Consider the following 13,809-nt stretch of genomic DNA (forward strand, 5'->3'; position numbering starts at 1 on the left):
TATATTCAAGCAAGTTTTAATATTAATTTTTTTGTGAATTAGAAATATCACTCTTAGAAGATGAAAAGTACTACTGAAGCAACCATTTCCCCAACTGCAGAATGACATTATTTATACATATAATACAGAGCCGATTGCATTGGAACAAGAGTGTTAATGTTAACAGATTAAAAAGGGCATCTTCACGCCACACCTTGGAGGCCCACTACACCCATACTCAAAGTTATTATTATTTTTATTTTTTTTTGCGGTACACGGGTCTCTCACTGCTGTGGCCTCTCCCGTTGTGGAGCACAGGCTCCGGACGCGCAGGCTCAGCGGCCATGGCTCACGGGCCCAGCCGCTCCGCGGCATGTGGGATCCTCCCGGACCGGGGCACAAACCCGTGTCCCCTGCATCGGCAGGCGGACTCTCAACCACTGAGCCACCAGGGAAGCCCTCAAAGTTATTTTTTAACAGCATTAAACTATTTCAAGTGCAAACAATTTTTAAAAACCTATGCGCTCAGCATCCGTCTTCCTGAATTACATATTTAAGCCAGAAAGTAACAACTTTCTTGATGAGTGCATTCCAGGTTGTCTTCTGACACCTAAGGTGTTAAAAAGAAAATCAGCAAAAATAGAGTGAAGTACTATTTTTAACAGTTGGATTTAAGGGGATTTCTTGTCCAAGAAACATTTTATTTCACACTATGTATATATGTATATATTACATAAATATATATAACATTTTTATTACATTGAGTTTTAGAGTAAAAAGCAAGAAAATCTCATTTCTTATTTTTTACTGCAGCCCCAAGAGAACGATTTAAAAATGGAACCAGTTTCTTTGGGTGAGCGGCGCCGAGCCCCGCTTTCCTCTTCCGCGCTGCTCTCCACGCGGGCGATGCCTGCCTGCGGCGGGGCCTGACGCCCACGCGGCTCACGTGCGGCCCTGGGCTCCGTCGTCGCTCCCTCAAGACCCGGTCCGGGGTGAGAACCTCCGAGCGGGAGCGGGCTCGCTACACTATAGTCCCACCTGGAGAACTGGCCTGGTTTGGGGCTGACATTAAACCCTGCAAACAAAGCAGTTTACATTAATCCAGCAAAACACGGGGCCGCGAAGAAGTCACTCATCCTTTCCAGCAGTTTCACAGGAGCACAATTAGCTTTCTGTCGGTTTGGAAGCCAGGGTTTTAACAGCCCCTCCGTGTCCATCTACTTAATTCCTAACTCATCGGAATCCTGAGCCTGCCCCGCCCCCACACCTCGGGTGGCACGCTTTGGGCAGGGCTGGCCTGGGGGAGAGAGTGGTCTCTCAGGGCCAGGGTTCCTTGCAGCATCACTGCCCAAAGGCCAGGGGCACCTCCCAGGGGGGCTGTTCACTGCCCTCCCCAAGGGCTGCAGCTCCGGGCCATAGAGGGGTCCCCCCGGCTCCGAGGCCAGCTTGCCCAGTGAGGCCAGACAGCTGCATGCCCAGTCCCCCAAGGGCCGGGGTGGCCGCCAAGGACAGAGTCTAGCGGCATTTTTGAAGAGGCGTTTTCTTTGCTCTCTCTGATGGGTGGTGTGATGGTGGTGCCCCTCTGGCATTAGCGCCAGCCCACCGGGCCCAGCAGGTAGAGAAAGCAGGATCCAGTCACGTGGGTGGGGCGGCTCAGGACAAAGGCTGCCGCTCGGCTGCGGTGGATCTGGGGACTCTCTGCACCAGTAAGGAAGGGGTGGTGTCTGTCCCTTTGGGCTGGCTCCTACGGAGAGGCAGGAGGCTGTCACGGATCTCTTGCAGTACAGGCGTGAGCTTAGGTAACCCTGAAAGGGTTTCTACCTCTTGTACAGCAAAGAGCACTTACATCTCCCTGCATTTGCTGGGATGCACATAGTTCCAGCACAGTCTGGCATTCATTTATTAAGAATAATTTTAAGGTTACAGTATTGCAACACTGAAGCTACAAATTTTCAGTTCTGTGAACACAAGCATCCTTAAGCTGTCCCCCAAAATGCTGCACACAGGACACGCCTTTAAGCAAACATGAATGCGTTTTCACACCTGGCCTTGGGCTGGCACAGATGAAGGGTGACGATCTGAAACTGACCCTCAGCTTCGCACACGCCTTGTTGGAGGGAAGCCGGGAAGCACGCGGTCCCGCTCCAAGTCACTTTATCTCGTTTCTCACCTTAAACCCGAAATCCGTTCATCTAGGCAAGATCAGGAAGCAGGGGCGAATGGAACTTAGCAACTCGCCCCCGCTCAGAATCTACAGGAGTGCTTTTCCTTGACCTTGGAGTTACTGCCGGAAAGGCACACAGCCCTGTCTGATCTCCACGGCGACAGGCAGCTTCTCACTCAAACCCCTCAAGACAGCGTGGATGGAGCCTGACAGAAGAGGTAAAGCTCTGGCCGGCCCAACGGGAGGGAGGAGCTCTTTTGGACACTGTGCCCATCCCAGCCCAGTCCACAGAGCGGAGGACGGCTGGTTTACCGCCTCGGTGATGAAGGGAACCTTCAGCCAAGTGATGAGAAACGCTCCCCCCGAGTCTGAACTGAGCTGCAGTGAGGCCGCCAGGCCCAAATCCCCGTCCATCGCGGACAGTCTGGAGGGAAGAAGCCTGTAACATCACAGATGACCTCATCCGGTCTAAGGTGTCTGAAGCAAGGGGACTCTGACCTTCGCGGGTCAGCCACAGGCAAGGAGAGGGCGGCCCGGGACTAAGCTCCCCGGGGTGAGCAGAGCAAGGCCTCAGGATCTGCTCGGTGCCCGGCACGCAGGCCAGGAGCCTGTCGGATGGCGAGGCCTGACCCCTGTCCTCTTCCCAGAGATGGAATTGTTCTGCAGGACAGACACACCGTGGAGGCATCGGGGGAAACACCACTATTCAAAAGAAAATGTGAAGAGTAACCTTATTTCTGGAAGCCTGTGCTTTAGTTTCGAAGTTGCTGGGTGATGATAAGAAAGATGGAAGACACACTTGCAGGCCTCCATCGAAGACTCCAGAACACTCTTAGGGGGAAGCCTGGCTGGACACGTTAACCTAAGGGCACAGTTTGGGGCAGGTTTTTCAGCGAGGAGGACCCGCCGCCGTCTGCCCCGCTGTGGCTGCCCGTGAGGGCGGCCTGCCCTCTGACCGCATCCTCCCTGATGACTTCCTCAGGGAGGATCAAGCGCCTGGCCTCAGCGACCCTGCTGGCTTCCAGCTGTCCAGGCAGCATGGTAGCTGCTGGTCTCTCCACCTGACGCCGGACAGCTGGCAAACGAGGGCTTTACATATATCACTCAAGCAAAAGATTTCTCCAGCCAAGAACCTGCTTAATGTCCCGTTACCCCTCCAGGAAGGAAGCCTATCACAGAAATAGTGGCAGCTCTTGGATCTAATATTTAATAGGTTGTTCTGTTCTCACCAGAGTTGCCATTTTATTCCTGCTAGAGATTTCATGTGAAAATTGATAAAATACCCCAGCTCTTAGTTTGGGTTTGATTATAATTTATAATACTAAGCTAACAGAATTAAACCTTGTTTCATAAGAATGTATATATAGAAAAAGTAATATTTCGGCTAAAAAACAATTTACAACAAAGGAACATGTCTTTGTTCGTGGGTGCTGCCGAGATCAGAGACCCTGACAGCAAGAAAAGACCGTGAGGGTCTCAGAGGCCCTCGTCAGAGAACGGCCTCGTCCTGAAGTCCCGCTGGGCCCACGGGAGGCCTCCCCATCCGACTCCGGCTACCATGGACTCATCTGGAAACGTGTGAGACCGCAGACCCTCGAGAGAGTGGTCGTGGGATGGGCATCCGGCGCTGTTCAAAGCCTGGTCAGTCGACTCCCAGAATCACCCTCTTCACCCCAGACGAAAGTGACGTGCACACTGGCCCCGGGACAGGTCTTGCTGCAGACTAGCAGCCTCTCGAGACCGGCAGAGAAGTGCTACAGGAGGAGCTCAGCGCTGCTGCGGCCCTCGGCCAGGTCAGCCTCACCTGGAGGGGTGGCCCTGCACCTGCCACAGAGCACTTAACCCTGGAGGCTCCGGTTCCAGGCAACCTGCCAGGAGCTCCCCCGAATTATCTCACTTCACTGGGAGACTAAGAGGTAAATATTTGCGAAGTGAGGCCCTTTTAGAGACGGTACACAAACGATGAGAACCGTCACCCGGCTAACTTCCTCAGGGCCGCTTCTAGCTATGGATACATTCTCCTTATTTCATCCACAAGAATCCCGCCACTCACACTGCCCAGGCCGCTGCATAAAAGAACCATAGAAGAGCTGGACAGAGGACCTCCCATTTCATTCCAAGGCGCGTGACGCCTGGACTCAGTGAGCCAAGTTTAGGAAGTGGGTGCGGGCTGGGAGGGGCCCACTCCACCGGCGTGTCCTCTGAGCCATTCTCTGAGCATCTGGACCCCTCCCTGCCCCAGACCCACTGTTCACGGCGGCCTGGGACCTTGGCTCCACTAGGCAGCTGCCCCTTGGCCGGCCCTGACCTGCCCGGTGACTGGCCACACTGGCGGTGACACATTTCCCCAAAGAGGCCACTCAACCTGGGAAAAGTCGCCCAGGGAAAACGATCGTGGTGTTTTCAGACACCTGCGAAAAGGCTTTCTTAGGGCACAACCAGTCAAGGGCTCCTGCGAGAACCGTGCTGGGGAAGAGAGCCTCGCCCACGGCCTACAGGCCCTCCCGCCGGGTGACCCGCTGAGGCTCTGACATCCTCTCTGCAGGCTGGGACCTCCAGTGTCTTCTAGCTTGAGTCCCGTCATGGGGCATCCACGTGAAGGCTGGTTTAGAGGTTACCGACACCAGAGGGGGTGGGGCTGAGCACCCCTAGATGTTCTGTCCCTTTCAAGAGATCTGCTGGTCCAGAACCGACTGTTTCAAAAGGCAGCCACACGTGGGAGAATGGACTTATGTTTTCAAGGTGTACAAACTAGTTATCTTTAAAAGATCAAAATGCTGTGCCTGTGTGCGTCTTTTTAGACTTCCTGTCAACCTACTAGCGTTCAGGGCTTAAAATCCCCTCGAGCGCTAAGGAGCAAACGTGCAGCTCCTGTGGTAGTAAAGTCCAAGCAGGCCCCTCTGAGGGCGGAGCATCGGACCGTCTCTTCTGCGCGGGCAGCTTCGAGTCAAAGGCAAGAGCCCAACACCCTGCAGCACGGGCGGCTCAGGAGGACCAGGAAGATTCTGGAGTCCACCGAGAAGGACAGGCGGCCAGGAGGGGCTTCCAGAGGCTTTGCCAGCCCCGAGCTCCAGGCCCAGGCGTCTCACGAAACGGCAGGGACGCGGCGGCTGAGTGGGAGCCCCAGGGCCTGACGAGGCCTCTGTCCCGGGCAGCTCACTGCTGCCCCCACGAGCCCCGGGCTGAGCGTGCGGGCCGAGGCCTGGAACTCTTGCCATGAAGGTTCTTTCGGGGCCGGAGGCGCCGGCGCTGCCGAGAGCGAGGGGCGGTCCAGAGCAGGCCAGTGCACATCGCTCCTGCTTCCCGCCCCGGGAGGACCGGCTCCCACTGCCCCGCTCACGGGGCTCGTCCTGCACCGGAGCCTCGGGGCCCGGGCGCGAGGCAGGACCACCTCCACGGCGATGACAACGCCTCCGGCTAACGGAAAATGACAAACCCTCCTCAGGAGAAGAGCTGCTACAGCGTCGCCTGCCCGCCGCCTGGGAACTCAGCGCGCGCTCCACACAGAACCGGCACCAGCTCGGCCACAAAGCCAACCCACGGTCCTTCCCCACATGGGACTTGGCTCAGAGGAAGGTCACAGAAAACAGGGAATACCTCCCGTGCTCAGAACAAACATCTCACTTAGAAAGCTTCTAATTCGGAAAAACTCAGCATTAGTAATAAGAGGTAGCAATTCCTGGGGCTCTTCGTTCTATAAACATTAACAAGGCCCTTGATTTTACAGCATTTAGAAGCTTTTCTTTTTCGGTTCACTGAAATTTTTTTGAAGCTCTGATGTGAAAGTGACTACGGAAAATTTATCTACATTTACGGTTCATTCACGCGTTTATTTAACGTCATTATACAGAGGACAACCCCAAAGTTCTTCAGAATATCAAGTATGTAGTAAGTCTCTAGCTGTGACAGTGACAAGGGAACAGCTAAAAACCAAGGCGGTGAAACAGAAACACGATTTTCTTAAAATTATAAAGTAACAATACTGGTATTAAAGCTTCATTAATTATTGCAACAGTTAAGAACTTAATTTACCAACATTTCATGTTAGGAAGGCTCTTTATGAAATTTATTCAAGTTTTCAAGAAATTAGATGAGAATGTAAAAAAGGAAATACATATGAGTTTTGATTTTCATTAAGGGTAAATATTCATACAATTTTATACAGTGTCACCTAACAGTAACCTTTAATAAACTTAGGTATACAGAAATCAAAAATGCAGAGAAGTTTTCTTTTACATATTTAACTCGAGCAACAGCGATGTGACCATGACACAAAGTCCACGTAACAGCTGCAGCAATGAATAGAAAGTACCCGTGGAAGAGCGTCCCTCTCCCGGAGGCGCTTCTACACACAGCTTTGAACTTGGCTCTGAGTTTCAAAGGGAACAGCTGGATACAAGTGCCTTGCAAGAGGAGCCCTGGACTCCACCCTCCCAGACCGCCCCTCTCACTGGCCAGCACTGGGGTGGTGGGGCTGAGCCCCCTGACTACCTGAACAGGTGACAGTCCCAAGCAGCCCAGCGCGACAGGTGTGCTCTGGACAAGGAGGGAGCCTTTGCCCATTGTTCCCTGCCGTGGTGCCCGAGGGGGACATCTCCTCCGGGTCACTTATCAGGCCTACACGTGAATGCGGAGGAAGGAAGCCCCAGGAGTGGACACGCCCGGCACAGCGGGATGACCCGCACAGGAGGCCAACCGCTGCCCCTCGTTCCCCTACGCGCAGGGGCCGCGGCCAGTCACCCTGGGCCAAGCCCTCCCGCGGAGAACGGGACGCGGCGCGCCGTGTGTTTTTCCCGGGAAACCACGGTCGACCTCTGCTTCTAGTTCCTCCTCGGACAGACAGGTCCACGAACGTGGCCTTTGGGTTTTCAAAGGATTCCTTCCGCGGTGCTCCCCGGCCCTTTGGCTCTCCCCTCACACTTTGAGCTTCCTCAACCAGGAAATCAAAGCTCTCCCTCCCAAGCAGGAGGTAACGAGAACCTTGTACACGGGTGCGGACATCGATAAAGCTGCTTCACCAACTTCAGCACAAGTTCAATACTTGACAATTTCTTAAAAATTCAGGATGTACCACAGGAAGTGGAGGAATCGGGGAGAAGCGGCTGCCGGGCCACCTGCCAGCCTGCACTTGCACGTGGCTGTGGAGCCCAGCGGTGGAACAGAATACTGGGGGCACGCGTGTTACACGCCTGTAAAAACTGAGAAAGCTTCAGGGCCTTTTGTCCCTCATCGTTTCTGGATGTCTGAGGCAATAATCACTGTCAGAGCTTATCCCTGTATTTCCACTCCTCTCTTTTTCTTCCATTAAGGCATTTATCCTTAGTCCCAAGTCAACGGCTCACAGGAGAACCCTTCAAAAATGTGAGAAGGTCCAGTCAGCACAAAAAACAAAATTAAGATTCTTTACCACTATTTAAATCAATTTAGAACCCAAAGCTACCGGTTATTTTTAAAGAGTCTGCCTACTCCCTTTTCCACATTTGCCTTTAAAAGAAGGCCAAAAATAAAAATAAAAATAAACTAAGAGGCCAGGTTTTCCAAAGGCTTCCCACCCCAGCTCTCCCAGCGGAGGAGAAACAGAGAAGGGCTGGGGCTGGGGCAGCCAGTGGATTCAGAAGCCTGCATCGCCCAGGTCACAACACAAACCCAGCTCTGGAATTGCCAGAAGCTTTAAGGGGCGAGCCAGGGCAGGGCAGGCAGAGAAGACCCCACAGCCTGGCTAATGCCCTCCGAGGGGTCCTGTCGCCGCAGGCGGGCAGAGCCACCTCTTGTTGGGGGGGGAGCAGCTCGGCTCACGTGCTACCCTGAGCACTTTATTTCTCTGCTTTTCATCGATGCGTCTCAGTGCATGGTGGAAAAATCGTGCTGAGCGAGTAGGAATAACCTCTTGTGGCCACAAGCTGTTTTATTCCAGAGGTTAGGTTAGAAAAGATACTCTTGCTCAGGATAACGTTTAAGCTGAAAAACTGAAAAGTTTCAATGAGGAAGCTCAAAATGTGGGGAGAAAACTACAAAAAAACACTCCCCAGATTTCCCTTAGTGGCCACGGTGCCTTATATACCTGCGACTGGCACCCTGGAACCCCTCGAAGCAACCCCCCCTCCTGACCCCGGTCTGCAGGAGCCCTGGCGCCCCGAAACAAACCCGAGGGTGGAGGGGAGGGGCCCGCTCGCCCCCTCCCTCCCGTGCCCCCTCTCCTCAAGCTGCCGGCGACTTTAGTCCTGGTCTTGGAGAGGACCTTGCGCTCTGCCCTCCTGACTGCAGCAGAACGGTGCTGCTGGCTGTCACAGAAGGGCGGAGGCATCAGAGAGGCAGAGTGGGCGGAAGCAGCGTCGCCCTGCCGTGTCCGAGCAGCCCCTCCCCGGCACCTGACACTCAGCCAGGGCCCCAGCCAGACATCAAGGATACACTCACCAGCAGCAGCTGGAAGACCGAGACTGTGACCAAGCCCCAAACCCCAAACTGTGCAGGGACCACGGAGGTTTAATGTGGGGGCGGCGTGGAGGAGATGGAGCCCGGCTTCTACGAGCGCGTTGCGGGGCTTGTTTTTTAAGGGGCCAGTAACACCCTCCTCTTGCCTCTCCCACCCCCGCTCCCACCCACAGACCGCGCCCTGGGTAAGCTGCCCCAGCGGACGCTGAAGGACAGAAAGAACCAGAAAGGGCCCCCGTCGCACAAGCATCAGCTACACGGGCCCCACCCGTGGCTTTCCTGCCCGCACTGAAGGAGCACAGCGCTCGGAATTGGAAGGTTGTGCGCGACACACTCCCCCGTAAAGGCTACTTACCTGGGATTCAGCCACTTGGGCCAATTACGAAGTCCTGAATTTTGAAACTGCATACTCAATGCCTCAGAAGCATTTGAAACTGAATTTCTAAAACTATGCAGGTACACAAAATTGCACGTGGAGTGCTGGTTCCTGCTCTCCACCTGACAGCCCAATTTCCTAGCCTCCAAAGCTGCAAGAGTCCACAAGCACGGCTGTCTTTGCTACCTCAGATCAGTTAACATTTAGGAACAAAGGACCATATCTTAAAGGCAGACAGGACACTAACATCCCCATGGACCGCGATGCATGAACTGTCACAGGTCACACCCCCGCTGTCACAGGTCGCAGAAACCACCACACTAATGAGCACGGGGGACACAGAGTGAACGGCTCGGCCCGGACGCGTGTGCAGCGGGGAGCCGGCCTGGCCTTCCCAGGAGGGCGGCTTTAAGAGCACGGAGCTGCCCCATCAACCAGAGCCTCGCACCCGACACACTGGAGCCTCCCGGTCGGCACTTTGCTGAATCCCGTTCACTACTCAAACCAGTATAAATTATCAGTATCTCTATATTTAATTACAAAGGCGTGCACAACAGAAAAACAAACTTAAGTGACCAAAGTGAGCTAACAAATGAGATCATTATCATCTTGACACGAAACATATGGGTCAAAGAGCCCTCTCATCCACTGTGAAAACTAGAATTTGAAAAGCAACTCGTCTGACAGCTGATAAGGATCTGCTGAAGGAATTAGAGTCGCAGCTGTCTGGGCAGAGGGAGAGCCAGCCCTGCCCCCAGCAGCCACAGGCCCCCAGGGGCAGGCGCTGGGGTAGGGGATGGCGTCCCTGAGACAGAGGCCAAGGGCATCCCGAGAATGATCCGGAAGATCCGGGACCACGACTGCCCTCCAAGGAGAAGGAGCAACCTGCACCTGCCCTTCCCCTCTGGTGGGAACACAAAACCCAAACGAGGGAAAAATTTCAAGTTCTCTGAAACCTTGGGGGCCTATCAGTCTTCACAAACAAGGCTGAGGAGTCTGCCTAGGGCCTAAGGTCATGTGCCTTTTTGACCAAAAAACAAAAACCCACACCAAAAAATAAAAAATAAAAAAAAGGAAAAGAAAAGAAAAGCTCCTTCCCCTTGTTGGAAAAAACGTAAGCAAATCACATCCACCATAAAAGATCTTGGCTTGTGTGGCAAGAGGCACTTCTGACAACACTGCTGGCGCCCTCAGCCCGCAGTTCGCGGTAACTGTCCAGGCTCTGAGAAACGTGGGTATTTTATTTAGTGCACAGAGTCTCAATCAAAGTGCTACAAACTGCTTCTTTGAAAAAAGATGTTTATTAAACAATTTTAATTGTCATAAAATGACTAAAATGGGTTTTAAAAATTAAGGCTCTTCTCTTTCTGTGGATTGCCAGAACGATGTAAAAATAATATCAATCAACCCTGCTGAACACTTTGTTCCTAAAGTTAAATTTCATAGATTCCTAAACATTTGATGATTAAGATAAAAAGTTGGACTATAAATGACAATTAATGGCCGTTCGTATTGAATACACACTCTGATCAGGTGTACAATATTCTAATTGAGTAGTTAAGCAAAAATATTCCAGTTAAAGCAGAAATTTTAATTTTAGCATTTTAAAGTCATTGTTTCCCCACACTGTCATGATTTTCCTAAAATCGAAATAGTCTAATACAGGAGCGCTAACCTTGGGACTCTATATACTCCCAGGAGGGTGACTGACTTGGCTGGCCATTAGTTTGATTATAGTTTTTAAACGTTCTAAGGTGAATTATCAAATGATTCAGAATTACATGGCATGCAGTATCCAAAATTATGGCTCTGATGCATTTAGATTTACATTAAGAAGAAGAAGTGTCATTCACATTCATTGTACACCCCGCCCCTCCCGCAAGAAAAAAATCACTACCTATTCAAGTTCTAGATCTGGTGCAGCATTAAGGATTAAAACTTACCACTTTACCAGGCCTTCCCCATGTGCAAATAAATCCCTCCTGACAAGCAGTGACTATACAGTCTTCAAGAAAAATTAATACAGTCAGTCTTTCATGTGCTATCTTTTTACAGATGAGCGGCTCTAACAAGGGAACGTCTTCCATCCGAGGACACAGAGGCGTCCCCAAAGTTTTAGCTGGGTCCGTTTTGGTTTTAGTAACTAGGTTCAGTTTGTCGCTGCTCTTGCTAGAGATGTGTCCCATGCTATGGTTTCGTTTGTGATCTTTCTCATGGTGCCTGTCCTTCCGGTCGTGTAGTGAGAGCGTCGCGAATTTGCTGACCCCGGAAGCGATGGCCCCGTCCGCGATGCTGCCCTTGCTGCCGGTGCTGGAGACGGCGGAATGCGGGAGGCTGTTGGACCGCGGCAGGGGAGGGGGTGCCGAGTTGCCGGGGGTCGTGACGCTGTTGCCAGTGCTTCCGGCAGGAGGACTCGTGGCGTTCATGACGTTCGTGTGCGTCCTTGCTCTGGAGAGGGGCTGGTGGGGGAAAAGGATGTCTTCCGTGAGGTCCCATAAGCAGAGCTGCGTGTCCTGGCCCACGGAGCCGAACCGATACGTGACACTGACGGGGCGGCTCTCGGTCGAGTTCCGCTTGGACAGCCGGGACTGGGTACTGTTTGCTCGGTCTCTCCCAAAGTGAAGAAGGTCCTGGAAGTCCTCGTCGCTGCCACTTAACTCCATAGGGTCGCTCTCTTCCACACTAGTGGTGTAGGGGTCAAACGCCACCACGCTGACCCAGGATTTGTGCCCGTGGCCCCGCGCGATCACGCGGCAGTCTCCAAAGGACCAGACGGTCACAAGGTCGTCCTCTCCGCCCGTCACGACGTACTTGCCGTCCGGGCTCCAGCACGCACACAGCAAGCCTCCGAAGTAGCTTTTCATGGTGCCGTGCAGCTCCACTGAGTCAAAGTTGAACACCCGCAGGAAGCCGTCCTGGCTCACGCACGCCAAGAACTTGCCATCTGGGGAGAAAGCAAACTCGTTGAGGGCCCCCTCGCCCACCGTCCACTTGAGGAGAGGGTTCCTCGTGGATTTGCTCTTGCAAGTGTGCACGGCAAAGCTCTCTCCCTGCTTCAGAAGCTGGTAGTGGGGGGCTGTGGTGCCACAAGCGTGCTCCACATTATACAAGTACATGTTCCCACTTGAATGGGCTACTAGGAAAAGGCTTTCCGAACCAGGAACCCATTTGACACAGGTTACTCGTGACTTGTCTATTAGTCTCTGTGAAGACAAAGGAGAACAAGTTATCACAATGGAGAAGTTTTAAAGGTCTACTTTTCCAGCAAGAAAACTTGTCTGCTTCTCGGTGAGAAGGGACGCGTCCATCCAGGCACTCCACGTCCTATACCGCGGTCAGGCCAGCGAAGGCATTTTGGCCCCTTGTGGAATTACCGTCTAGAACTGCACCTGGGTGTCAGGCCACTGGGTTTCACCGAGTCAGTCATTCAGCAAACACTGTTGAGAGCCTAGTATGTGCCTGACAGATACTATACCAGGCGCCGGGACACACCGGGGAGAGGGACAGCCCCGGGCACTTCGCACATCTCACGCCAGGAGCGGCTGGGCCTGTGACTCCTGCACCTGCACAGGATCCTCACTACGATGTCCCCGGGAAAGTCTCGCAGTCCCCACGGCCGGGAGCCCTGGGCCCCCAGGGGCTCTCTGCACTGCATCAGCCCCGCGTGCCCCGTGCTGACTACCCCTGCCTCTTCCGGGTGCTGGGGCGGGGGTGGGGGTGGTTAGTCCACGTGCAGCCAGCAGCACCCAGGACAGCAACGCACACCTCCCTGGGCTCTGCCTCGGCCCTGATGCACCGCAACTTCCTCACTCACAGTCGCTGTCATGTGTGTATCTTTAGGAGCCATTCCTCCATCTTCTTTGGAACAAGGTGGTGTTTAAAAAAATAAACAGATGATTAACACTCAGGAGTATGTGCCTAATCACTGCCACTCTACTCCACGTTTATTTTTGATCCACTGACCAACTGTCTCTTTAACAGGCACAGGTCGGGAGTCTTGCCTTTAAAAGAACAAAAGGCAAAAGGAGAAACCCCTCAAAAGGGACGACCACCCCCCGAGTACGCTTCCCTGCTTGCAGACCTTTCGTGGGGCTCACTGGCACAGCGGCTTCCATGAGGCTGCCTGGTCCCCAAATCACAGCACCAGAAACCATCTGGGAGTTCCCAAGACCCCTGAGTTCTCAGCAAGTCCTGCTGCCAGACGCTCTCCACTGCCAGCCTGGCAACCGGGTGCCTCGGGAGCCCGGCGGGCTTCGGTGAGCTACACGCTCCCACTTCCCTCACGTGCTTGGGGTTCTCCGACTCGAGCCTCAGAGGGCCACGGGCCACAGGGATGGGAAGCCCACCGGGACACAGGGCCTCCTGCCTTGTCGGCCTTGCACTGTGTGTCTGCTGTGTGTGCTGCATCTTTACAGAAAGTCACAGAAAATGAAAACACTTGGTTTCTTCAAAAAGACTAATGAACCATGCAAACTGCTGCAGAAAATTAGGCCCTGGAAGGAAGGTGGCCAACAATGGTCCCAGCCAGGGAAGAGTGGAGAGGCCTGACCCTGCCTGGCATGAGGGCCCGGGGCTAGCAGGCCCGGCAAGGGTTACTGAGCAGCAGGGGTCACTGCTGTCGCTCTGCAGTGTCACAGCCGCACTGTCACCCCCTGCCTCTTTCCTCTCCTGCCCGGTGACCTTCCTGTATACGGCCGCTGACCTATGCTAACGCCAACAACCTGGAAGCCCAGTGCTGCTCTGTCAGGGTTTCCACGAGACCGTCACCATTTCTTCCACAGAGGTCAGAGGCACCTTACGAGGCCAGGTCAGGGCTTTGGTCTTGGGGGAGCCTACCCCCACCCAGCAGACCTTGCTG

The 13,809-nt window shown here is 53.5% G+C and overlaps 1 protein-coding gene across 16 annotated transcripts in view; it reads right to left on the reverse strand.

The window, feature by feature from the left end:
• The window catches only part of WDR20 (WD repeat domain 20), a 64,490-nt gene continuing 50,681 nt past the window's right edge, over positions 1-13,809 (reverse strand). For 7 of the 16 annotated variants that reach the window (XM_067725151.1, XM_067725140.1, XM_067725118.1 and 4 more), the window contains one exon: positions 10,234-12,154. In XM_067725151.1, coding sequence (XP_067581252.1) covers positions 10,877-12,067 — 1,191 coding nt within the window. In that variant the 5' untranslated portion in view covers positions 12,068-12,154 and the 3' untranslated portion in view covers positions 10,234-10,876. Of the gene's footprint in view, positions 590-637; positions 8,425-10,233; positions 12,155-13,809 lie in introns of those variants that run through there. The other 9 variants (XM_067725258.1, XM_067725231.1, XM_067725199.1 and 6 more) reach the window with 7 other exon arrangements.

This window comes from Pseudorca crassidens, chromosome 1 (assembly GCF_039906515.1).
Source record: "Pseudorca crassidens isolate mPseCra1 chromosome 1, mPseCra1.hap1, whole genome shotgun sequence".
Taxonomy (NCBI): domain Eukaryota; kingdom Metazoa; phylum Chordata; class Mammalia; order Artiodactyla; family Delphinidae; genus Pseudorca; species Pseudorca crassidens.